General features: G+C 39.2%; 2 protein-coding genes across 14 annotated transcripts in view; one reads left to right on the forward strand and one right to left on the reverse strand.

Moving 5' to 3' along the window:
* LOC110828012 (uncharacterized) overlaps positions 1 to 27,554 on the reverse strand; it is a 66,351-nt gene that overhangs the window by 37,593 nt on the left and 1,204 nt on the right. For all 12 annotated transcript variants that reach the window (XM_087347042.1, XM_087347039.1, XM_087347037.1 and 9 more), the window contains exon 2: positions 20,308 to 20,424. The gene's annotated coding sequence lies outside the window, so the exon portion shown is untranslated. The remainder of the gene's footprint in view (positions 1 to 20,307; positions 20,425 to 27,554) is intronic.
* Positions 62 to 26,844, forward strand: LOC110828011 (TNF superfamily member 12 eiger). Of its 2 annotated transcripts, none has more exons than XM_022060244.2 (8): positions 62 to 1,009; positions 3,679 to 3,914; positions 19,845 to 20,046; positions 21,081 to 21,273; positions 21,431 to 21,689; positions 22,214 to 22,445; positions 22,948 to 23,096; positions 25,696 to 26,844. In XM_022060244.2, the coding sequence occupies exons 1-8, from the start codon at positions 847 to 849 to the stop codon at positions 25,960 to 25,962; spliced, it is 1,701 nt and encodes a 566-aa protein (XP_021915936.2). In that variant the 5' UTR covers positions 62 to 846; the 3' UTR covers positions 25,963 to 26,844. The 2 variants fall into 2 exon arrangements, with proteins under 2 accessions (XP_021915936.2, XP_021915935.2); XM_022060243.2 differs by having other exon boundaries at positions 63 to 1,009; positions 21,431 to 21,704.

Here is a 27,554-nt window from a genome sequence, read left to right on the forward strand (position 1 = left end):
GGGATGCGAGCGCCTCGCGCGGCCGGCGACCGAGCTAACAAGATTACAAATGTTGGTTCGCGAAGCCGTCTTCCGGCAGTCTTGCATTGGGCTTTGCGGTAGGTGAACGTTCGTTAGACAAAGCTTATTCATACAAACAACATTTTTCGCCAGATTTTAAAGTCATAGTTAAACATTTAGTGACCTAAATTTAATGATAACTGCATTTCTCCGTTTAAAATTCAGTGACCCAAGTTTTATAACTGAATTTATTTATAATATTAACAATCATTGACAGGTTAAAACCACGAAACTGACGTCTGGGTAATAATTTCAAAAATCATGAACTAGAAACGATAAAATAAATGAACGTGGTTAGGTGAATCACGTGTTGCAAATCGATAGTGACATCTCGTAATATCTTTATCGATTAATTTCAATCCTAGTAAAATGATCGATACCGTAGTTTCATGTAAATACTGCAGACGTGCACCAACGTGAAATAGAGTGGTGATTAAAACGGGGAAGTACAAAATTAATTGTGAAACTGAGTGAAATTATTACCTTGTGTTGACAGTACAGTGACTTTAAGAACATTTATGCCAGGAATACAGAAATATAGCACTATTAATCATGATTATTTTGAATGTATAATCCCAGATACTTAATGTACAGATCTGAAATATTGAAACAAGTCGCACGCGTTGTAAGACGAGTATAAAGTGCTGTTTGATGTTAACATTCATTTAGCAACGATTGATATATTAGGTACAATCACTGCTCGATTAAAATACAGATCATTTTCGGATTGCGTATTGAAATCAAGATAAAGATCGTTATATCCTAGTGGCATCTGTGAAGAAAACAATGAGTATATTACTTGGTAAAACAGCTAAGAACGGGATGGGAGATGAGGTTCTGTTGACTAACAAAACCAAATCTGGCGAAGAAGAGACGCGAGCGTTCTTAAACTTCACTTCCTCACGAGATGACATTGACAGCAGATCTTCTGCGAACTCTGCAGAGCAAGGTAAGTGATAATCTCAATATTTGTTATGTAAAAAAAAAAACCAACTCGTTATTCAGCAGCTACAATTCTTACGTAATAAGTGATGCAAAGATATTAAAAATGAAACTCACCACTCTGGCACGTAATTTAAGACCACAGTCATACGTGTTATGACGTTTGTAACACTGACGGAGTTGGCATTACAATGCAACTGTCATTGCGACCACGGGAACTGCAGAAAAATATGGGCCATTTCTTGCCATTACATTCGGTCTAGAAGAATCGAATCTTTGAAGCCGAAGCTCGTATAAATATTACGCAAGAATTCAGTCCGTACCGCGAAGAAAACAAAACTTCACCATTACAAAGATCAACTTGTTAACGCTGTTTAAGAAAATTATCGCTGTTTAAACTAAAACTCATTCGAAACAAAATGCAGACTTATTAATTGTTAAATCAGGTGGGGAATATAATTACCACTAGTCTTTAAAAAAAAAAAGGTCGAATCAGATGGTACATATCGATTAAAACTGTTCTCTATATTCGAAGACCAAGGTACCAGGAATATTTCGCAGCTGCTCCTAAGTTGATTGTTAAGGCTTATTAACAGATTATGTAAAGCCAAATGTAAGGAGAGATGGCAGAATGATCTGTCGCATTTATTCTACATTAAGTTTGTTCTGAATTTTTCTGAGGGAACGGAGGAAAACCACGAAGAAATACATAAGTTAAATCAGTGTCCCGACTATGAGAATTGAATACAAGTTGGTCCTGTCTCCATGGGGCTAATCATGTTGTGTTTTATTATTGAATTTCTGGAAAGATTCTCTAAAAGTACTTTTGTGATAACAGGACTTTGCATCGTTAATGTTTGTATAACGGAAGGCAGATATGCTAAATTTGCTTATACCATCTGTGATGATTCGAACACGTCTATTTATATTGTTAGATCAAACTGTTACAGGGGATTTTGACCTCGGTTCCAGAAACATTTAGAATGTTTATGTATTTATTCATTTTGTCATACTTAAAGACGCTCTCAATAGCTCAGATTGTATTCATTATACGTCAACATAATTAATTTATTTGAAAGGATGAGGAGAGAAGCGTCAGTATCCTGTTTTAAGGTTTTATCCGGCATTTGCCTTGGAAGGACTGAGTAAAAAAATGAAAAATCTCAGTCAAGACAGACAGCCTCTGTACCGAGATTTGAAACAGAGACCTTTGGAATACGAAGCAGGAGTGCCAACCATCGATCGCAAATTTCGTGTAATTTTAGGTTGTCTCCGAGTGCAGTATAACGTTGAACCTGTGATGTGAAGGTAAGTTCCTTCAGCAGAGATTTTCTGTTTCCAAATGTACTCAGCCAGATTAGAAGAATCGAGAGAAGACGCCGATATGATACAGAGAATTCTATAAAATAACTTCTGACGCTTTGCGTGTGTCCATACACATGACTGAACGTCGTGTTCGAGTGGTGACCACTCCTTCGTATTCGAGAGGTCCCCGGTTCGTATCTCAGCCTAGGTACCGACAATCCTGACACGCTTTCCGCCATCTTATTCAGTTCCTCCATGCACCAGCCGGGAGAGTACCTTAAAATTAGACCACGGCCACTTCCTTCCACATACTTTACAATTAATTATTCACCAATCGTCCTATCTTCTGCAATCTGAGGTGGTGTTGTCCATCTGTTATTTAATTTGCGCAGTAGACCCATATTTCATTCGCATAGCTTCTGAAAATTCTTTTATTTTGTCTAATTTAGAACATACCTTGTCAATTTTCCTTCAAATATAAAGCCCGATGCTCAAATTTTACTCACATTGTCTTCATTTTGACCAAAATTCCTGCTTGTAATATCCCTCATAACCATCTCATCTCATTTGACGCTAAATATCTTCAGTAACAGATTCAGCACTGTTAAATTATCGATACAGTCCTCTGCGAATGTTGGTGTGTAAATGTATAACCAACTGGAGCTTTTTAAAAATGATAATTCCCCTTACAAATAAGCTTAATGCATAAAAAATTCTGTATTTGCCTAGGAGACAGTGAGCATATTAAGAAAAACTTTAGGTACTGAACGTATGGAAAATTCCTCGTGCCGAAATAGTCCCACGTTTCACTGTTTTATCAGAATCTGTTCCGAGGCCAGTACAATACAGAGTTCAACCACGTCATGGGGTCGCCACAAAAACAATGTTCTTACGGTATCTTGAGTAAACGGATGTGGCTAGCTGGGAGATGCAAGAACAAGTGGCGCGCGAAATACTCGTGCGTGGTAACTTATTTCCCTGCAGGAATATTCACTCCGTTCCTGCATTCGCCTTGCGTCTGCAAGCCAGACACAGTTAATAAATTTGACGGACGTATTTAATTAGGATCTTCGACATTTACAATCGAACACAAATGAAGGAACAAATTGGCAATATCTTGATGAAGACGTTCATTGCCGTGTTCACAAGAGCCCGACACTGGTCCCCATACTGAGTCAGATGAACCCAATCCACACACACACCAATCCAGTATCCCTAAGAGCGATTTTAATATTAACCCTCCATCTATGCCGAGGTCCTCCGAGGTGTCTCTTCCATCCAGTCTTCGTCCCAGTCATTCTTTCTCATATTCTTGGTTTCTGAGAGGATAATTCAGAAGTGGTACCGAAGTAATATTTTGTCGGCCCGCAGGCGTCTGTCGAAGAGGATTGTTCTGTGGGCGCAACTCCTGGAACTGTTTGACGGCGTGCCTCCTAGCATCCATGGCCCTGCTCGGCGTTTCCGTCCTGGTGCTAGAATTGTACCGTGGTAGCGAAGTAGTGGCGCTATGCTCCCAACTCGACGCACTGCGTCGAGAGGTCGAAGGCCTCAAGCAACATGTTCTTGAGGACGACCTTCTCGAGCAACTGAAAGCCTTCGAGGACGAGGTGAGTATTTTATAGACAATATCTAAAAAGTTCCGTCCTGTTGATGGTGTTTCTCCGGAACACCTGCGAGTCTACACGGCGTCAGAATCCGTAAGAGCTTCGACGTCTTCAATGTCGTGAGAAAATCTAAGTCTCACGTTCTTGGAGTTTTTTTTTTGAAGTTAACGCCACACTTCAAACCAATTTGACATTTCGGTCGCGTTAAAATAATCTGAGTCGATTAAAATCGCTCTATCAGTCCAACTGACAAGGGTAATAGAAGATATTTTTGCAACTTTTAGTTCTGAACGCGCTCATAAAAGTTTGCGAGGATGACCTAAGTCAACCCTTTGAAACCGAAGCTCGTCTAAACCAGTGGTATTTAACCTTTTTTGTTCGCGTACCCCCAGATATAATTTCTCTTCAACTTTGTACCCCCAAAGTTGTTGGTGTATAATTCAAGTTATAAATAGTATATAATCTACATCTAAAATAAATTAAATAAATTACATTACTGATTATTCAGTGTTTATCATAAAATAATATATATTCTTTTAAATTTCACGTACCCCCTAAGATATCTTCGCGTACCCCAGGTTGAATACCACTGGTCTAAACAATATTTATTCAGTCCGTACCGCAAAGAAAACACAACTCTTCACCATTAGAAAGATCAACCGGTTAACGCTGTTTAAGGAAACGATAGGTTGACAGCATGAACCATATGAATCTTATAAACAGGCCACAGAATATCAGAGCGTTGTATGGTTCGATTTGACATTAAAGGGTTAAGATGAGGTACAAATCTATGCGTATTTAAATAATGAAACTATTTGGAATCAGAATTACAAGCCAATCAAATCAATATGTTAAATGCTTCAGTGGCTGACTTCGTATGCTTCATATTACACAGCAGCCGAGCAAGATTAAATGCTTAGACAGTAAACGTAATGGTGTCTACTCTGCGTCTCTCTTCAAGCAGCTAACTAATTGAACAAGTGAGCCCGAAGGTCAAACATATACTTCGTAATCTTTTCTCGAGAATGGGGAACACTGCATGGGCGGTTCCAGTCTTGTCCACGACAATATTTTCACAAATGCTTTTAGGCGGATACAGGGAAATTGAAGTCCGCCATAAATAAAACCGCTGTATCACGTTTTAAAAATTCTCTACCATTCATAACATTTAGTTGTTGTAAAAATAACTTTCAATTTTAATAATTAACCCTTTAAAGTCGAATCTCGTGTAAATATTATTTAAGAATTCAGTCCGTACCGCAAAGAAAACAAATCTTCACCATTACAAAGATCAACTTGTTAATGTCGTTTAAGGAAATTATCACTGTTTATAGCATGATAATAAACATCATAATTCACTCTTCAATAAACATTAGGACGATCAAATCAAGGGGTGTGTGATAAACAGGACATGAATAAAGTACACACACTTCTGGTTGGAAAGCTTGAAGGGTGGAGCCGACTAGGAAGACCTAGTGTATGTGGAGGGATAATATTAAAATTGGAAAATAAATTTTAATTGCGTAGATTGAATTCATCTGGCTTTAGGATGGGGCAGATGGCGGGCTCTTGTGAATACGGTAATGAACCTTTGGGTTATATAAAAGGCAATGAATTAATTGATTAGCTGAGCGTACTATCACCTCAAGGACCATGCACAATGGAGTTGGTTTGTAAGTGAATGAAGGATTCAAAGTCTTACATTAACCTTTAATATCAAAACTGAAATATCCTTTTACCTGAAGATTAAGACAGTCGGCATCACTTAACCAGACAACGAGAAATTCAAAGAAAACTCTCCCATAGCGATACTAAGCCTTTAGAACCCCATGAAAACTTATTTTAAACTAACAACACACACCTAATTAGAGATCGTCATTCAAGTGAAGAAGATAGTAGGAAATTCGTGTTCCTGCATCTCTTAAAACCTGGTGTTCCAAAGTAAAAGACTCATCACAAAAAACCTTGTTCGTCCAAAGCTAAGGATGCATTACACCGCTTCTGAACCAGTTGCAGACTTGACAGAACCTGTTCTGCATATCCTTACAAGGTTGAGTTGTGTGTTCAGTTCAGAAGAATGTATGCTCACAGGAATGTACAAAGTAGAATAAACAGAACTTTGCTTACGAGAGAATAAGAAAGAATTCTTTGATAAGGAGCTTAAGCGGGAATGCTTTATTTTGCAAAACAAGTCGAAATGATTCACGATACCTTCTTCTTATTCTTACATTGGAACTGAGTCTGTTTGAAACAGTTGTTAGGCAATTTAATAACTGTACATGAATGTAACAATTTTTAAGAAATGCGACGTTATACTGTGAAAAAAAGGAACCAGCCGTGGCTTACTTCAAGATATCTGGGATTTATTATGGTTGACTTGATTCTTAGGATACGAAACGAAGCTGTTACAACAGCGACGACTATAAAGCGTCGAATCAACTGATAATATTATCGTAAATGTTGCTGAAGAGGCCTTGTAAGAATACCAATGTTTATCTCAAGAAATACGTAGGTACATTTGCACAGGAAGACTGAAGACAGACGATAAACCTAGAATGAGATTTTACCGGGGTACACCGTCCCGAAAACCTCAAATCTCAAAATAATGTTCTTGTTAGATATTTTATTTTTAGACGTAATCTCTTCGCAGTCATGGTCTTTCCATTAAGCATTTAACAACCGACACCTTTTCCATTTTCCACTGACCGTCAAATAAAATCAAAAATATCAAACAGCCATAAATGCTATCTCACAAGGCATGAGATAACTTAAATAGCATTTTCACGGCAATTGTAACAACACACATGATCAAATGTTCTCCAGCGAAGCTCATAATCTCTTGAGAGTGTTACCATGGTAACAGTTGTCAAGACGCAGAAAGGATAAGTGTTTTTCAAGGTCCAGAAACCCTTAGCAGTATTACCATAGAAACGGCAAAATTATCATGACACTTAAGTATATTTATTAGTTTCAAGTAAGACTGGGCATTCTTGTTCCATCAGTAACAGTACTTGGAGAAGCCTGTTTTTCTTTTCCTCGTGTTAGCATCTCGCGCATTCCTCTGCAGGACACCCGTATTTGGCAGGCGACCTTCACCTGTCGTGCCCCCCTTTTAGAATTTGGCATAGTCTCTGAATCACTGTTCATCCATTTAGAAACATTATTACGTAAATGGGATTAAGTCCAATTGGCTCCACGTAAATGTCACGTTTACTAACACTTTTAATACTGTTACTTAATTAAATAAACCTTATCTTTTTAGTATACTCCGATGGTGACGTATAATTTACGTATAACAATAATATTTCCTTATTCATTTAAACAAAAAAATGCCTTTTATACATAAAAACTTATAAAAATATAAGAATTTCTACGTTACCATATGCCCGGAGTCTAAAAATATCATATAAAAATTTCTCATCACTTTCAATCTGACGGTATAACCACCATGGTCTATCCCGTCTACCATCCGTGTCGACTCGACGTCATTCGTCTGCTAAATTGGTTTTTCTATCAACCGACAGTAACTGCTGTGGTGGATGATTTACCCTGATATTTTAGCGTTCCCCTTACCCGGAAACTGATAGGTTAGGTCATATATCCAACACCGAATTAACACGTTAGTCTTAAGAGAGTAGTAATTTGTTTCGAACCAGTGCACTAATTGGACTCACAGAGGGAGAGATCCGCATTTAGGAGTGCGGCGCCTGGGTGCGAGATTTAATTAATGTTTTAGTTTCCTAAGCGTCAAACATTCGTCCAGACAAACTAATATGGCGTGTGAACTTAATAAGTGGCAATAGCAAACATCCGTTTATCATCCGATGTGAAACATCTTAACTTCTTTTAGGAGATGAATGTTTGTATCCGTTCACGAACTGAATTACAAATATCAAATCTAAAACTTCTTGGCGATGGTGAAGAGTCAATTGAATAAATATTTCCTTGGATATTATCCATCGTCTAGTAAAATATAAAATATAAAACGTAAAACGACGTTTCGGAGATGGGATTAGCTCTATCTAGTGGGCCCAACTGTGTAGGAACCTGAAGACGGAGATAGAGTCCCATCTCCGAAACGTCGTTTTACGTTTTATATTTTATATTTTACTAGACGATGGATAATATCCAAAAATTTTATTAAATTGAATTACAAATATTTAAGACGCAATTATGGACAGCACCGTCGTTCTCCACCTTTTATGAAACCCGAAACTTCACTGCCTTCTAAACGTGAGTCCGCCACCGGTCCCTACCCTGAGCCATATGAATCCAATTCACACCGCAATAGGCAGAACATGTATAAAACCTGAGCAAATTCAAACTTCCACGCAAAAATATTTAAATTATCATACCAATGGAATAGATTTCATCATGAAAAGCCACAAGATGAAGCATAGATACGTTTTCGGATATCGATTTGGAAGCGACCTCACTTTTTCTACGACGTAACTAATTACGCATTTGTGACATCTACCGGAATTCGCACTCAACACACAACAGAGGAATGAGAGAATAATTCCCGCATTATTTTGCCACTGTCCATATAAAACCATCATCCACGAAACAAAAATTATCCTACGTAATGTAATCCGTCAATAAATCTAACCAAGATCGCTAAAAAGAGCCCTTCATACATGGCCAGACGGCTATATTACTAACAGCCCTGCGGTGCACTGAATAATTTAGTGAACTCCTGATATGAAAATATTATTTGAATTTCAACCGAAGAACAGTGAGGTAATTCAGCACAAGGATTAAATCAAAATCTGCCCCACCGAGCGTAATTGTTTCTTCAAACTCTGTACGTCGACTTTGCATAAGAATCCAAATGTTTCTATCTGCTCATTCTTTCATTTCGTCTTCCCCCATCTTATTTATTACTAAACATTTTATTATTTAGAGACTTCAATATACTTATAAAAATAACTGTTCACAATAAAGAGAACGTATGATTTAACAGGATGTACGAAGACCACCATTTACGAGGTCCTCGGTGGATCTCCTCTTAAAACTTCAACAGAAGGTGTTCGTTCATTAGTTTATTCGTCTCCCAATGTCGAAATGACCTTGTAAACCTTAGTTTGGCATGGTCAAGACCACTCCAATGTTTATGAGACCAGTACGACATAAAATATATGATGCAAAAGTGACCTCCTTCCAAGATTATGTCCTCTCCAAAGACATGGACTACACGTACTGAGCTTGAAGCCACGCAAAATCAAATGTTAATTTACTGACAGTAAATGTCACTTTACTTAATGTTGTAGTCTGGGAGGCTGTCTCGTATTTGTTACAGAGAGAAAGAGGATTATGGTTGTCTCACTCTAACGGCGTGGTACAAGCTAAGACCATTCCTTACTATGCGACGAGAATAGATCGTGTTATCTTTGTCACACTCCCTAAATGTCAACTCTCAATATCATATCTTAGCATATTTTATCATTTTAACACGCCAAAAGCATGGGTGGTGTGCTCATGAAATACTACGTTTAAATACAAATTTGTAACTTGGCAAAATTTGAGGTTTTCGCGGAGGTAGGTGCAAAGATGGCTTGTCATCGTGGTTGTATCGTCGTGTAGCCTGGTAGAAGTGTACCATCGTTTCGGAAGTCCTTGCTGCCTCCATCATCAGGGCGATAACTCATCTGAGCCATCGCGCTGATGAGTACACGACGTTTCAACCCAAAAGACAGTTTTCTTGAAATCGGAAACATTTTTTTTTCTTCTCTGAACTGTGTCCAAAATGAAAACTCTTCGAGAGAAGATCACTTAAGATAGTTTTAGGGACAGTTTCAAAGTTGGGGACGAACCCAATTTCAGTACCAAATACGTGAAATTGGCCCTGTCGTGTGTGGGAACTTGGCCGACGCTATGTAACATGTACGCCATTAAAATTTTTTAAATTTCTACATTAATTCTTGTCCAATTTCACTTACGTGTCATAACAGATTGGGTTTTCTGTCCTCTTAACTGTTTCACCTGAAGACGGAAACAAATTACAGTTTCCGAAACGTCGTAATTTCTTTATAATTCAGACGAATGACTAAAATACAACAATTGTTGCGTTTTAAGGAGCAAATTCATTAAAAATATTAAGGACAGTAGCCTGATACTGTTTCAATGGTCTGTAAATCACGAAAGAACCACTGAGCTACACTATCCTGCACCTAATGGCTAGACAGCAATAAGGCAGCTCTCAGAAAGAAGTAAATGCATGTCGGAACTATGTCCCGAACCCGCACTTCTCTATCCGTCAGAACTTTGATCGAGGTTAATGTATGTAAATGTTCTGATGAAGACCAATCAACTTCAACTCTTAGGAAATACTACTCGTCTATGAACAAAGTAACCTACGAAGCAAATTAATGGGTCAAATCAGTGTTGCTATCATCTGACACGTGACTAGGTACTCGCTCTATTTCCATGGTTACACCATGCCCGTACAGAAATGACCGCCAGTGGCCAACCTAAAATATTCGGGCGTATTTTCGGAAGAGTTGAAGGGCTATTATTAACTCAGCCACATTTGCCCGTCAGCTCAAAACAACTTTGCAATGACAACTATTTGAAGAATGTGTATTTTGATCTTCTGGGTTGTGATACCGTGTTGCCTTGTACGTGTTTATCGACGTTTCGGAGACACGTATCGCTTCGAACTTCAGCGTAGTCACAGAAAGTTTGTGTCAGCCAAAGAATCTTTCAAATTGAAGTCGCAATGACTAGCGAGATAAAATTTTTACGTTAAATCGTTAAACATTGCCTGTAGCAAATAAAGTAAGATTGTGAAAGGATTAAATCCAAGGAAAAACCCAGTTATTTATGGAAACCGACCGTCCATTACCGGGGGCCACAAGAGCCCTCCAGTGACCCCTATCCTGAGCCACATCGTCACACCATTTTAATATTATCCTTCCGTTTATGCCTAGTCAGTCGATGCCGCAGTTCTGTCACCTTGCCCCCCTCCTGGCCAACCGTCCCGCGGTAGCTCAGTTCGTTGACCACCAAAACGACATTCCATAGTCTATCTCGGTCTATTCCCGAACGAGGTCTTCACTTGCCAGGTAAAGTGACTAAAACGGAATTGAACAGACGTCAGCGGGGAAGGCGGAGTAAACAAGCTACCTCACCGCCGGTCCCGAAGCTCTTCACCTCCATCTGACGCCGAGGTTAAGAATGCGTGGAGCTGTACCTCCACTCCCCTCCCTTAACCAAAGTGGATGTCCCAGCTGTGGAGGTTCCTAGGCAGTGTCCACTGGTCCTTCTAGTAAAAGATTGAGCTCATCTGTTTGATACTTAAAAATCCAGTCCGTACCGCAAAGAAAACACAACACTTCACCATTACAAAATAAACTGTTTGAAGAAATGATCGCTGTTTACACGAAAAATCATACGTAAAACCACTCTGTTTCAAAAATGAAAAGTTAATGGATGTTAAATTAGGTGGTACACACCTAAGGGTTAACTTAAATCGACACTCCTGTATATATTACAATTGCTCACGTACGGACATCATTTTCAAATCATGAAGTTTGTTCTGTACGTTCCTTCCACTCAAAGACGCTTATCAGGACGCAGTAGTAGATCTAGCGTTGTTAAATGACCAGTCATCATTGACGATAAAACAAGTGCTGTAATTTCCGTCATTCTACCAACAACATGGTCGCCCACCGGTCCGGTCCGATCCGATCAGAACACAAGGGCACTCCCGTGCAATGACCAGGAAGCCGCTAGCCGAGGTCGCCTTGCTGACGCCTGCCCATTCATCCGTCTTCGACAGTGACACTGTCGGTAACCGAATTCGCACTGGGGCCCAGGTTTCAGGACCTCTAACACAAGAGCCCATCGCTGAACCAGGTTCTACGCGAGTTCTGTCCAATCCAATCATCGTAAAACTGAAGTCCCTTTTAATATCATCCTCAAATCGAGTACTCGATCTCCAAAGTGGTTTCTTTCCATGGCGTTTAAAAACAAAATTTCCTTTCGGATGCTTAAGAGCCAAAGTCAGCCGTTCAATAAAATTCATGTCGTCTAAGACAGTGGTATTCAACCGGGGGTACGCGAAGACATCTTAGGTGGTACGTGAAATTTTAAAAAATATATATTATTTTATGATAAACACTGAATAATCAGTAATGTAATTTATTTTAGATGTAGATTATATACTTTGTATAACTTGAATTATACACCAGCAACTTTGGGGGTACAAAGTTGAAGATAAATTATATCTGGGGGTACGCGAACAAAAAAGGTTTAATACCACTGGTCTAGATCAGTGGTTTCAACCTGGGGTACGCGAAGACATCTTAGGGGGTACGTGAAATTTAAAAAATATATACATATTATTTTATGATAAACACTGAATAATCAGTAATGCAATTTATTTAATTTATTTTAGATGTAGATTATATACTACGTATAACTTGAATTATACACCAACAACTTTGGGGGTACAAAGTTGAAGAGAAATTATATCTGGGGGTACGCGAACCAAAAAAGGTTGAATACCACTTCTCCAAGATCGTTCTCAAAATTATCTTGCACGTCCATCTCGAAGTTTACGTCGCTTACCAGAACTTTATCTCCCAGTTCCTTCCATGGTTTTCTTACTTTCACCTCACACTGTCGTTTCCAAACAAGCAAAATTTTCAATTGCTGTTATCAGCTATCTCCACACACACGTAATGATTCTGACCTGCATTCTAGTATGGAAATACATAACTCAGTTGAAGAGTTATCGTATCTTTACACATGAGAGGCACAAAACGTGTTACAGTTCCCACATAAGGGAATGTTCCGTACGTAAAATTACGTGCCGATATCTGAGAAGTACTTTTTTTTGGCAAAGAGGGACGCAGGAACACACACACACTCCAAGTCACGCTGTTAAACAGTTACAAGGAAACGCATAAATGTAGGGATTAGAATTATTACAGCGTAAAGCTGGCGATGATCTACCGGAAACTTGTTTTTGCAAGTCTTATCCAGTAGATGGTACACGTACTCAGCCTGTGCAGGGGCAATGACCCTTGGATGTGCCCACTATTGTTACATAATGTGCCCCAGAGAGTTATTTATGACGACACGGATACAAGTTTCCAAGATACGACTTGTAAACAGCTGTCTGAGGAGTTTGTGTGTCCTTGGAGGAATGTAGTGGGCGATCTTACACCTGAAACCTGGCAGGCATGATTAGGTTAGTTACAAAAAGACGAAATGTACAATTACTACGTTCAAAACGCAAAAAAAAAAAAAAAAATGCATATTATATGCTATCAAAATATTAACGATAAATGTATCATATGCGGAGATTATTCTGTATTAAATTAGATGGAATTATGATTTTGGGTCAGAAAATTCGAATGAAACTAAAATGCCTGGAGTGACGTAATTAAAAGCAAAATATCGCCTTTTGCTGGAGAAACTTCAAAATAAGTTGTGTAGCCGAAATCTGAAATAAAATAAGATACAGAAATTCTTCTCATATCTTGTTAATTAATACAATGTATAAAAGTCACTTAGGTTGTGACTCCACCAACAAGCACGAAACGTTAATGAGATACACAGCAAAACACAATTAGTGAACATGTCTCAGTGCTGTACACCAGAATCCTACGGTTGCAGATAGCACCAGTGGCGGCTCGTGCACTTTCGTCTTTACAGCATGCTCGTAGGTGATTCATTCGCTATGGTTTCCAGTCACGTGAATTTTGGGTTTACGAACGTGCGCTATGCTGTTTCTTTTATGGTAATTAAATCGAGCAGGTGGGATGGGCGCCCATGTAGCATGCAAAGTAGACATGAGAGATTCATACATTTTAATTGGTAAAACCAAAGTGAAATTACCATTTAGAATACCTTAGTGCAGTGGTATTCAACCTCTTTTGTTCGCGTACCCCCCAGATATAATTTCTCTTCAACTTTGTACCCCCAAAATTATTGGTGTATAATTCAAGTTATAAATAGTATATAATCTACATCTAAAATAAATTAAACAAATTACTGATTATTCATTGTTTATCATAAAATAATATATATATTTTTAAATTTCACGTGCCCCCTAAGATGTCTTCGCGTACCCCCGGGGGTACGCATACCCCAGGTTGAATACCACTGCCTTAGTGGACATAAGAGGACAAAAAAGGTTATTAAAATCAATATTAAGGTGGACGTGATTCGCCTGTTTCAGGACTGAGACCAGTGGCGGATTTAATAAAAGCCAGAGAATTCCTTGTCAGGGTGAATGAATATTCGTATTAATTATGTTTCTTAATAAAATTTTGAGTCTGAATGTCGCATCATCATCATAGCGTAGATATCAGTCTTAAATTTGCACTTGTCTTTTGTTTAACTTCATTAACCGGCTGAGATAACATTCTGACACATTTTAAAAATGCACAACTGAGCGCACTTCATGAAGCTGTAAACATGTTTCTGCCTTGTGGATATATCTGTAAGGCCTTGCGTAAAAATATAATCTTCCTTAATTCTTGTAGACGGAGTGCTGTACAGGTTTTGTTTTATAGTACGAGCCGCCACTGCATCGCGTTTCCTGCTCAAAGTGTCGCTTAAGAAGTGCGTACAAACTAATGGATTCTCGGGGTTGGCTGTTTGCTAACTGCACGCGTGTATGTATCTAATGGCTTCTTGTTGAAGTTTAAACATGTAAACAGTGCAGTAGGCATTACAAATCCTTCTCTTGGACACCAGCGCACGCGGTTATAAACATCAACCCACTGGAGATAAATTAACTGAGATGCGAGGCGTGTCAGAATTAAATCTGGACTCCCCACATTCACAGTAGTCACACCGCATGAAAATTACACAAATTACCGACGTTTCGGCCGAGTTTGCTGAATCCTTCTTCAAGGAAAACAGGGAATAAACATGAAAAAGGAGGCAGAATGTTCCTCCAAAACAAAGGTAATATTGGGAAGAAATCAACAAGTTTATTGGCAGGCTGTTAACGATTATGATTAAGGTGATAAAATTGCGTCATATTGTGATAAATATATATTTGTTTAAATCTTGTCAGTCTAATCACTAAAAATTCCTATTAAATATTAAAATATTACTATAATTAACATTTAAATATTTAAAATATATTAAATGATATTCTCTATCGAAATGTTAGATTTTACATTAGATCATCAATTTTTACACAACATGTTTCAGTTCTAAAAGAACCATCTTCAGGTGTATAAAATTATATAAACTTAAATATAAATCGAACATTTCGATAGAGAACATCATTTAATATATATTTAATATATTTTAAAATAGTCCACAACCATCCTACATCGTTGCTAAGTAAACTACTAAAATCCAAAATGGCTCGTTAAACGTTGACCTACATAGTTAATTCCAGGTCTGACGTGCTCTTTTCCGATTTAGACGGAAACGAGCGTAACAAAATCGATAATCGATTTAGAAACATCTGTCATCATTCGCATTTTGAAGACCCTAAACTCATTCATTAAGTAATTCGTATGATCGACATGTTATGATCGATATGTCGGTATCGAACATAGGGATAAGAAATTGCCTTCAGAGTGATGTCCGATCACACTATCTTCCGACCGCATTTCATGTAAACTGATGGACCTGATCAGATTGGTGCATTACTACGTCATTTAATGACGCATATGCCTGGAATCACAAACCATGGGAAAAAACTTGAGTTAGGTTAGTCAGCTTCCGGCCCGGAATTCAAATCCAGGACCCCTCGAATATGAAGCAGGAAAATCTACTAATCATTCACGATCTAAAATCAAACTAAGTTTATAGTTACAGAGAAATCGTCCCATATTTTAATTCTTCTGACTGTATTAGGAAAGTTCCCGGAATCCTGACAGGCCTATCGTGGTTTTCCTCCGTCTTTCATGGCAAATAATGGGGGTAGTTCCTTCAAAGAGCTCACGACAGTTTTAACCGCAATTATTTCATATTCGCTGAAACATGATCACTGTATTATATCGACACTAAAAACCTCTTCAGTCTATACAGCGTCGCCAAATAACCTGCGATCCATCTGAAGATACGAAGTCCTGTGCCACGCTTATGAGGCATAGATAAACGCCACTATGAAAAAGTTACGACTAAACCTTTTTGTAGCCGAAGACAAAATGGAAATTACGTAGGAGTGCGACGAGCCTCATTCGCGGACTGACTCGAGATGCGTGCTTAAGGATCTGATCTCACGCGTGCTATTTCGGGCCTGCACGTCAGTTTTCGTTAGCATGCCGTGACCTCGACGACTTTATCGAATGAAAACCACAAACTAAAATTAAGATCACAATTGCGTCTCCACCGGAAGGATGCATTGGGAGTCTGAAACACGCGTCACCGACACTCAACTCGTCGGGTGGGGGGGGGGGGGGGAAGTCGATGTTGGGACTTCCCCGATCAAGGCCATTCAGAAGACTTTGGCGTGGATTGGAGGATAATATTAAAACGGAATTAGGGGGAAAAAGTTCGAGGAAGTGGAGTGGATTAACCTGGCTTACAATAGTACCGATGCCAACGTTCGGGTTCAATTCTTTTCTGACTGTGCCCAATGTAGTTAATTATGTGTTATTTTTATACCTTCCTCCATCTTATTTCTCTCCTCTTCACCTTTCGTTTTGTACATTTCTTTTTCGCTCTCCCCCCCCCCCCTTCTTTCTGAAATGCCGAGTCACAGAGGAATATGACGTCACGAAAGAATACTAATTTTCAAAATGTTAAAATAAAATTAACCAGCACGGAAAATATTTGCGCGTAAGATTAATCAAAGAGACTATTTGACAACTGAAGGTGGAACATGTCAACAAACTAACCCCTTTACTGATCGATTTATTGATTCTTAGGTCATTTTAACGATGTTGTGCCAACTTCGAAGGACACGGAATTGGGGGGGGGGGGGGTGTCTGTATCCCTCCGTCCGTCTGGAGTCGGAAAATCCACAAAATGGCTGTCAGGACAGACGAGATTCTGGAGCATTACCACTACGTTAGCCTGCTTTGTTTAACCCCGATGGTGATACATTATCGTAACGAATTAAAAGTCGAGGAAATACACAACGAGAAATATCGTGATGTATTTATTCCCTTGTTGTATTGACTGGCAGAAGTGTTGTCTTAATCACGTTCCCACCCCACCCCACCGTCCTGTCCAGTGGATGTATTTACGGCGCCACCAATCACAATTTATTAGTCTCTACGTCACGAGTATTGCCTACCCAGGTAACGGCGTCGCCCAGGGCGCGTGGTTCTTTGTCTTAACATTTGGTGCATGTGTTCGAAGAACTTAAAGGACGTGGATATTTTGTTCTGCGAATCTTCCTGTGTTGAACTTCGATTTGAGGGCAATCTGAGACTGGACGGACGAAGAGAGGAGGTAAAGAGTGATAAAAGTTGATAATAAGAATAAAACAGAAGTAGGCGGGAGGAGAATAATTATAATAATTGAACCAGAAGAGTGAAAGGAACGAGAAACAGATGTTCGAAGTCGATGTCTGTCCTCCCGATTGTCACAGAAGCACGGTCATCCGATGTGGAGCCGACACGCAAACCCACCTGCATTCTGGACAACGAATAAATGCCAAGGACGATTTAAAAATTCATCAATGTGACTCAGAGGAAAAGAATTAACTGCAAGTTCTGGTACAAACCACTGCACTGATACCGTCATCACAGTGTTCATACGTTCTTTTAACAAAAGTTCTTTTGTAAAGATATACAAAAGCAAATATGGGCCAAAATGGTACGCCTTTTACTACTGGACAAGCAAAAATTACCACAGAACTGTTTTCCCCGTCATAAATTATATTTATATATTTACGACAGTTTCGTAATGTAACCGTTGGGGCGATGATGTGACTGTATCAAATTACAGATCTCTAACCCACACGCCCATTTCAATGTTCTAGAAATACAGATCTTGAACTGAATGACGACCATTTTAATATTAAATGGCTGTCTATAACTTTGGCCATGAGAGCGGCAGGATACGTAACCATTCACGTGGAACCTGTTGGTAAGAGGTTCCAACTCAATGCCGAACAACTTATAAATCGGCGATGTCGAAAGAATCAACATTTAATACTAATCTGCAGGTGGACTTGTGTGATTTTCCTTCTGAGACAGGTGATCGGAAGGCAGCTACTGTTGGAGGTCTTTCCGAAAATAGCAGTGTGTCTTACAGTCGTGACTGAGCACTCACTGACGCTTGCCTGTTTCAGTATCCTAGACGGAGGAACTGACGAATTTCGGGAAAAAAATGCAGACTGTTCCGTCATTCTGACATGATTCAAGGGTTTAACTTAACCCTATGAAACACGACGCTCGTCTAAAATAACATTTAAGAATCCAGTCCGTACCGCGAAGAAAACACAACTCTTCACCGTTACAGAGATCAACTGGTTAACGCTGTTTTAATTAAACCTTTGGTGCCGACGCTAGTCTAAATAATATATAATAATTCAATCCGTACCGCAAAGAAAACTCTTCTTAGATGTTGCGCCGTGGTGTCTTATAAAAGTTTACCCGACGTTTCATAGGTACTTGCTGCCTCCACCATCATGAACATCTCTGAAACGTCAGTCAATTTGCAAAAGACTACGCATCAGCGTCGTTTAATAAACCATAAAAAAACAGAAGGTGAATGTGAGTGTTAAGACATGACCGCGCAAAGTGGAGACCACTCCTACACAGCGAAGCCTAGTAACGTACTGAAATACTGGAGGCTTATTGAGCGTACGTGCGAATGCTAAAGGAACGAACCAGATAGAGCAGAGGTGGAGGGAGGAAGGTGGCAAGAATCAAGCGTGCTGGACCTCACCTGACCTTCGTGCTACTGACCTACATTTCCCGCAAAGTGCTACAAGAAGCCGACACAGATAACACGCGGGGGTTGCCCGCCCTCGTCAAGGCTGTCCCAAGGGTACCGAGCCCTCAGTCGTACACAGATGTTGCGTATTAATATACTTCTTTATTTTCACAGAATGAATTAAAATAACCCATTATGACTGACGGATTTGTATTAAATTTTGTGTGAAAGAAACTGTACGCAAAACTTTAAAATCATACTTTGAATGTAACAAATATCTGCTAACCATGCAAACTGATGTCGGAGAATATCGAAAATTAAGGACGTACGAAAAACAGAATTGAAGGAAGGCGATAAATAATGAAAGAAAGAGGAAGATGGATTGGTACATGGTCTTTGGGAAACGAAATCAGCATGGCCACAGCACTGATACGTACTTGAATTGTTACTAATTATTTTCATAAGTTCTGGAACTGTTTGACTTTTGGAAGTTTGCAGTACTTGTTACAGGTTTTAATAGCTGATGAAATTTTTATGTCTTGTACATTTTAATTGATTGTGGGATTAAGTTTTGGAACTTTCGTTAAGCACGAGAAATATGCCAGTCATGTTGGCGTACTTAATACACTTTCGCTCCACATGACTCTCTGTGACCTTCTTTTTAAGGCCACGATATTAAATAAGTCGAAATGTTTGGGATCAATACATCATTCTTCTTTCACGACCTAATGATTATGTGTTTCATCACAAGGTTCTTGTTCTAAATGTGGCATAGAGGTCTTACTGATTCCTTACTCAAAAAAACCTTTTTCCTCGCTAAGTTATATGGATATGATTAAAAAATGACATTTGGCTGACAACTTATGGCACAGACCTCCTACACTAAGTTTCATCAGAATCCATTGCGTAGTATGAAAGATGAAACATTCACACAGACATCAGGACATGGCCCCTTCATTCGATAACTCTTCATGCAAAAGAATGCATATGAAGGTCTTCAAAGGCTGCTGTAACAATACCGATTAAAATTCCAAACACTTTCAAGAGATTTTCAATCAGTTGAAAAATGCAATAAATATGAGAAAAACCTACATTTCATGCAATTCCTCCCCACAAATGTTTCAGGTTTATGCCGAGGAAGCTATATCAGAAGACGACGACAACGATGATGATGATGATGACTACGACATAGACTACTCCTTGGAGGATAAGACACCTACCAGACTGACACATAGCAAGAAGAAACACTTGGACATCAGCGAGGTTAACCACAAGCACAACCACGAGAAGCAACAGCAAACCGCGGACCTTACGCCCGGACCAACTGGTATGAATGACGCAGTCCCTACAGCACTAAAATATGGCCAGACCATTGAGCTTCCTGAATAAATCATTGAATCAAATGACTTCTTTTTATTCCAAGGTCATCGATAGAATAAGCATAGCAAGCTGATGGCCTGCAATAAGATCAGGGACTCAGAACTAATTGAAGTAATTCTAAAAACCCAATAAAATTCCCTTCTTTTACTGTTATTCAAATTAAACCAGGACCAATGAACTGTTTTTTTTACTAAATTACATTTCTAACCTGCATTCACGCATAAGTCGTCCATGTACGATGCACAGCATTCATGTGGCCGACATCTTCGGCACAACTTCTAAGATCCGGAAACCTTCTTGAGTCACAGCCACAACAAGACATGATCTGAAACCAATATATAGCACTTGATGGAACTTCTACTAGATCATCTTCAGATTTCACAGATAAAGCCTCTGACATGTACAGATTTAGTCGGGGCTTCGTATCACCACACGGTCTCCACCTACAAAATATGGAAAAAGTCAGACAAATATCTGTGCCTTGAGTGAGAATACACCAAATCTTGATACCTAGAATATCTACAATGACTTTCGATCTCATTTAACACGGTGACTGTAGATCCCAAAGGTTCAACACCGCCAATACCAAAGTCTGTCATTGGACACTATCAAACACTAAACACCACAACTTATTTATTTTTAAAATATTACACTGAATATATAATATATATATAAATATTATACATGTTCTCTTAGACTAAAAGACCACAATTCATACAGGCAAAATTATTTTATTTATTTTCTAATAACTAAAAACTAAAAGTGTACAAGATGTCAGACATAACCTCAAAGTATCAACACTTGTTTTTCTACAAAACCGCTGGCACATTCTGTGAACAAAACTTTAAAAGTATGTCTTGTATGGAGCCACATGGGATGTCAAGGCCCATGTGAAAGGATAATATTAAAATTAAACACACAAAAATTAACTGTGGTGATAGTTTGAACTTCTGGGTTTGATAGTTACTGATCCTTCCACAGGACGATCAAAGAGGGAGATTCAGTCTTCAGGCTTGCCTGTCATTTCGGAGAGTTATGGTGCAGATTTCAAACACAACAGCAGCGAGGGGTTGAGACTCTACGAGTCCCTCGTATCCAGTGGTGGCAAGAATGAACCAAAGGACACTTCCCTAGACTGGGGCAGTACTGAGAATCCCATAAAAAATTACCACAGGTAAGTTACTGCCTCATCTTCAGATATGATTACTAATTGCAGGATTCTAAACCAGTTTTACTTGAAGGTGCTGGAAAATAACAATACTAAATGCAACGTAATCGCTGCCAGCATTTTACCAAATTTATTTGTAACTCTTTGTTTAAATTATGTACAGAGTAAGTCCACTGTGGACATCCAAGTCACAACATAAGAAATTTGTGGGGAACCCACAACACAGCGATGCACCGGTGCACAGACGACATCGGGATCGGTCACAGCAGAGCACTACGGGCGCGCCATCGCCCATCATCTCACGAGTATCACGGGTCATGCAAACAGATTCCAGTGACTCGCTGTTGCACCAGCCGCCACCAGCAGCACCACAACCACAGAGACTTCAACATCAACACAAACTACCCAACGAGGAGGTGGTGGTAAGAGTGTACCAGGTGCGCACTGCTGAGATGTATGCTGTCAGCTGCAGTAAGAAACCACAGTTATTTAGTCAGGTACCAGGGTTTGATCCCTGGTAATGTCATAAGAGGTTAGCACAGTGACATGCTTCTTTTCAGGAGGAACACTTCTCATATCTTGACCAGATCATCAGCAATCCTCAGGCAGATCTTTAAAAAAAGCCACGGCTTCCTCATTTCAGGGCCTTCCCTTATTATTTGTGGCTGCAGTTTCAATTGCAAACAATCCTATGTCTTTTTGGCTCATTCCTAATTATGCTTACAGATCTCATTTCAAGTACCTGCAGTCTATTTATGTTTGTCATGATTCATGTCCAATTTTGAGCTGCACATGACAGTACTAGCATCAAATATATTTTATACAAAACAATCTTCCTGTTTGTGACAGTTATTAATAATCTGTGGCTGAATGACTTTTGGCATACTTTTTATTTATTTTACTGCATGATAAAATATTGCGCTGTTCCATTCCGCTATTTAAACAGGAACAGCGAGCTTCGGAAGGAGCCAGAGTGTCGGGGCCAGGTGACACAGTTACTGCAGGGGGACACACTGGAAAGCCTCGCCTGCGTCGCAAGAAACACAGGCTGCAGAATAAGAACCTGGCACAACTCGAAGGACTTGACGATCATCCGGTGAGATCTGCCAGGCTCATAGCCGCCGCACACTATGATGGTGACACCTCAAATTATGAGCTGGGACACACTCATTACGAGGGTAAGTGTACTGGGCCAGGAATCTGACTTTCAAAACTTTTTAAAAGGCCAGCAAATTAAATGGGACTTGAGACGCTCACAGCGAAGATCCCACTGTTGGTCCTCTCGACTGAAACACTGAATGAACTTGCAAGCTGAGCAACCTTGGTGCTATTTGTACAATTAATGACGCTGCATCAACTGAGAAGCTGTTTAAATATATTACTGTTGACTGCAGATATCAAATATTACAGGAGGGTGGAGCACTGAACGCTTCAGTGAAATGGTTAGTACTCCTGTTTTGTATTCAGGAGGTCCTGGGTTCAAACCTGACTGAGTCTTTTGTGGTTTTCCTCATTCCCAAAAGGCAAATGACAGGATAGTACTTTACATCAGGCCATATGATTTCAAATATTATCTAGAAACTTAATACAAAATTTGCGGAAGTGTTGAGATAAATGGTTGCATAAGTTAATTTAATTTCGGTACATTCAGCGTGAGTTAATGTATCCTATTCAATGCAGGTAATGGGCGACTGAGACACCCAGATGGAAAGTTTACCGACTGGACAGCGACCGACTGGATGCAGCAGCTAGGCATGAACAGGTTCTTCCAGCTACAAGAAGGAACTGTCACTGTGAGAGACAGTGGAATCTACTACATATATGCTCAGGTACGCTATTTCCTGTTGACTACTCGAGCTACACATTTCACACCCTATAAGTCCACAGTCACAGACTTGCCACCTCACAAAGAAGACAAAAACAGTTCACACTAATATATGTTGAAGTAATCCCACAAGAATTATGATGGCTATTACTGTCCGCATAATTACTATTCTTTCAGTTATGTGGCGTAGTATTTCCCTTTTAGCTAACTAACTAACTAACTAACTAGATGGCTTACCGAACCCGAAGGTTCATCACCGAATTAACCAAAGCCCTCCACCGGACCCTGTCCTGGGCCAACAAAATCCAGTTTCCTTCAACTCCTATCTCCCATAGATCCCGCCTGAGATTATCCTCCCATCTACGTCTAGGTCTCCCCAGCGGTCTCTTCCCTTCAGGTTTCCCAACCAGTACCCGGTGCACACCTCTTGTCCCATCCATGCGCGCTACATGTCCCGCCCATCTCACTCTTCTCGACTTAATCACCCTCACAATACTGGGGGAGCAGTACAGATTTTTAAGCTCGTCATTGTGCAGTTTTCTCCACGCCCCATCGTCTTCCCTCTTAGGCCCAAATATCCTCCTCAACACCCGATTCTCAAACACCTGCAATCTGTGTTCCTCCCTCTGAGTGAGAGACCATGTTTCGCACCCATACAAAACAACAGGCAAGATTATTGTTTTGTATACTTTAATTTTCAGGTTCTTAGAAATCAGACGGGAAGACAAAATATTTTGGATTGAGAAGTAGCAAGCATTTCCGGAATTTAGTCTCCTCCTAACTTCCTCACAAGTATCATTTTGATTTGTTATTGTTGTTCCCAAATATTTGAACTTTGTAACCCTTTCAAAGGATTTATTAGCCACCCTAAGATAATTTTGCCCGCCTGTCTTCTGATGACGAGATACTAACATGTACTTAGTTTTTTCTGAATTTACTTCCAGCCCCACTTGTCTACCAGCCTCTAGTAAAACTTCTGCGTTCCTCTTTATTGTATTTATATCGTCCCCCAATAAATTAACATCATCAGCATATGCCAATAGCTGATGTGTCCCATTCAATTGCAAACCCTCCTGCCTACCTTGGACCTTCCTGATGGCGTATTCTAGCGCAAAGTTAAAGAGCAAGGGAGACAAAGCATCTCCTTGTTTTAGACCGTTCTTGATGAGGAATGTCTCAGATACATATTTACCTACTCGAATTTTGCTACAGGTTTCATTTAAGCACATTTTTATTAGACCCACTAGCTTCTTTGGTATACCAAATTCAATAAGAATATTATATAGCACTTCTCTCTTCACAGAGTCATAGGCTTTTTTGAAATCTATAAATAACTGATGTACGGTCCCACCGAACTCCCATTTTTTCTCTAGTATCTGACGAATGCAAAAGATCTGATCAATCGTTGATCTGTTTCGTCTGAACCCACACTGATGATCCCCAATAATTTCATTCGCATATGGGGTTAACCTTGCCAAAAGAATGTTGGATAGAATTTTGTATGAGGTTGATAGCAGCGATATTCCTCGGTAATTACCACACTCAGTCTTGTCCCCCTTCTTATGAATAGGAATAATTATGGATTCCTTCCACTGTTGTGGCATCTCTTCCTTATCCCAAATTAACTGAATAAGCTTATGGATCCTCATATGCAACCCTTTGCCACCTGCTTTAATTAATTCGGCCGGAATCTGGTCAATTCCTGGAGATTTATAACTTTTCAACTTCCCAATGGCTAGTTCCACTTCATCTAAGCTAGGTTCTGGCACCAACAGTTCAGCTGTATGCATTTTAATCTGTCTAATATCACCAGTATCATGAACATTTAAGAGCTCGCTAAAGAAATTTTTCCACCTATTCACAATTTTTATTGGATCTGCAAGCAACTTGCCACTATCATCCTTTACCAAATTGGTCTGGGGTTGATATCCTTTCTTAAAGTTATTAATGCCTCTGTACAGGTCTCTGATGTTTTTTTCCTTATTATTTGTCTCAAGTTCAGCAATTTTGCCCTTCAGGTATTCCCTTTTCTTAGTCCTAAAGGTTCTATTAGCCTCACGTCTCACGTTACATAGATTATCCGCATTTGTTTTGTTTGGGTTCTGCAACCATTGAAATTTTGTTTGCTTCCTTCGATCTATTAATTTTGAACATTCTTCATCAAACCACGGTTTATTTTGCTTTCTCCTGTAGTATCCTAGTTTCTCTTTTGCTGAAATTTTGATGCAGTTTCTGACATTTTCCCACTCCCTGTTGATGTCCACACTTTCATTATCCTCATTTGCCTCTAAAATTTGAAACCTATTCGAAATTTCAACTTGATATTGTTCCTTTGCCTCTCCCTCACTTAATTTTTTCAAATCAAATCTTTCTGTGTCAAAATTTTGTTTAGTTCGTCTACTTACTGAAAGCCGCTCCCTCACTTTTGCTACCACCAGATAATGATCAGTGTCGCAATCTGCTCCTCTGAATGATCTCACATCAATTACATTTGTATTTCCCTTTTAGCAGTTAAAAATTTTCACGTAGTTCAAAGAACACGTGATAACCTACAAACGTTTCTGAAGAAATCATAATCTAAAACATATGTCCCATGCCAACAGATATACTACGTGGACGAGCACGATGTGAATGGTTTCCGTGTGTACCAGAACGACAGACCAGTCCTGCACTGCACTACTATGACAGTTCACTCATCTGCCGAACACAGACGGGCAAAATCGAACACGTGCCACACGAGTGCAGCTGTGTACCTAGCTCCAGGTGACAAGATCTCGGTACGGGACGTGGACGGACTGCGCTACTCACTCTTCGAGCCAGCAAAGAGTTTCTTTGGGCTGATCAAGTTCGGTGACGCCAGGATCAAGTAGAAATATATAACCGTGTCCAAAGCACAAACTGTACAATTCCAGTACCGAATCACTCTAGATATTTAGAACTCGTGTCAGAGTTCAGGACACACAATTATTGACTTTCTAGAGAAACTTTCAAACATGGGGTCTACAACAATTAAAGCACGTGGAAAATTTATACGTCACGATACCGAAAGCCACTTCTTTAATGCAAAGGCCAAGGAAGATCAAATCTGATAATCCCAAATTTCTTTCAATTTTAAGAACATCCAAAACTCTTGGAAATAATAAATAAGTCATGATATATGATCAGTTATAATGTTTGTTACTTTGGTAAAGTGACTGATATGAACAAAAATGGCTGGCACGTAGAAAAAGAACAGAGATTTTCAATGGCGTCTGCTTCAGGCTTGAAGTAACTTAATACTTCACGTAACAATTTTTGAAGCTAAATGGCTTGCGACAGTATGTGACGGCAGATAAATAGAAACATCCAGAACACGGCTGCCATCATTCATGCTGGTCACTTTAGTACCACAGTCTCAATATAATTTATATGAAATATGCGAAAGACTTGTTATCTATTCTAAACAGACACAGATGCACACATATCGATGCTCTACGACATCTTGAAAAGTTTACTTAGTTGGGCAAGTGAAAAGGAATTTCCACTCTCTCTTGATATATTTTTAATGCTACTTACGCAACTTAACGTCGGACCATTAATATCAGTGAGCTGTTCCCCTACTAATATTTGTTCAAGACAATTTGATCTCAGGTGTAAACTTGTGAGATTTACACAAAAATATGCTTAGCTGTGTAAGTAATGTGGAATTTTATGATAAAACTAATAATAAATGCTTCTTATAAAGCACCTAATAAAAATATATCTGAAGTCCATTACTGTTTTTTTTTTTTCTGAATTGAATACTGCACTTTGATTTTGGATTTTAAGCAAAATTATTCATAAGGTTCTATATATAAGAATTTGCATATGAGGGCAAACTTTACCCTATAAAATTTAATTTAAAAACTGTTTGTAGCCTTCAACCTGACCCCACCATTAATAAATAACAGTTTTCCACTAAAACAACCGTCTGATGGGCGATCTACAGCAACAATCAGGACATTTTAAAATCAAGAAAGATGGGAAAATGACCACAGTCATAAATACTTTGAAAATTAAAATACCTTTTATTTCAAGTCAGCTATGAGTATGGAATTTTGTTTGAAACTTCTGCAAAATGAGGTTAGTTTCTGTAATATTCCAGTACCTATATCCTCTTAAAATACTGGCTCATAAGTAAGATACAATTTGCAACCACTATACTCCTTCACAAGAAAAGTGTTTTATCCAAACAATAAAGAAAAAAATGTTGGTTTTATTCCTAATAAAACATGAATGTAAACCTCTTTACATTTAAATATATATTACCATCTTGCAGGCCTGCCCTGTGTGTCACTTCTGTAATGCCAACAAAACCAATGCAAGGTAAGACATGTAACATACTTTTTTTTTTAAAAGCACTTGCAGTAATTTGTGTGCGCAGTGCACATAATCACATTTTAAACTAAGATATGCAGCCCCACATTTTCATTCTCCAGTACTG

The sequence above is a fragment of the Zootermopsis nevadensis genome, unplaced genomic scaffold, assembly GCF_977971745.1.
Source record: "Zootermopsis nevadensis isolate Lab colony 2312 unplaced genomic scaffold, Znev_1.0 Znev_ptg000011l, whole genome shotgun sequence".
Classification (NCBI taxonomy): Eukaryota; Metazoa; Arthropoda; class Insecta; order Blattodea; family Termopsidae; genus Zootermopsis; species Zootermopsis nevadensis.

Coding starts and splice junctions, on each gene's coding strand:
- LOC110828011 (XM_022060243.2), top strand. CDS start 847: ATGAGTATATTACTTGGTAAAACAGCTAAGAACGGGATGGGAGATGAG. Junction 3,915..19,844: donor TGAAAGCCTTCGAGGACGAG/GTGAGTATTTTA, acceptor CAAATGTTTCAG/GTTTATGCCGAGGAAGCTAT. Junction 22,446..22,947: donor GGGACACACTCATTACGAGG/GTAAGTGTACTG, acceptor TATTCAATGCAG/GTAATGGGCGACTGAGACAC.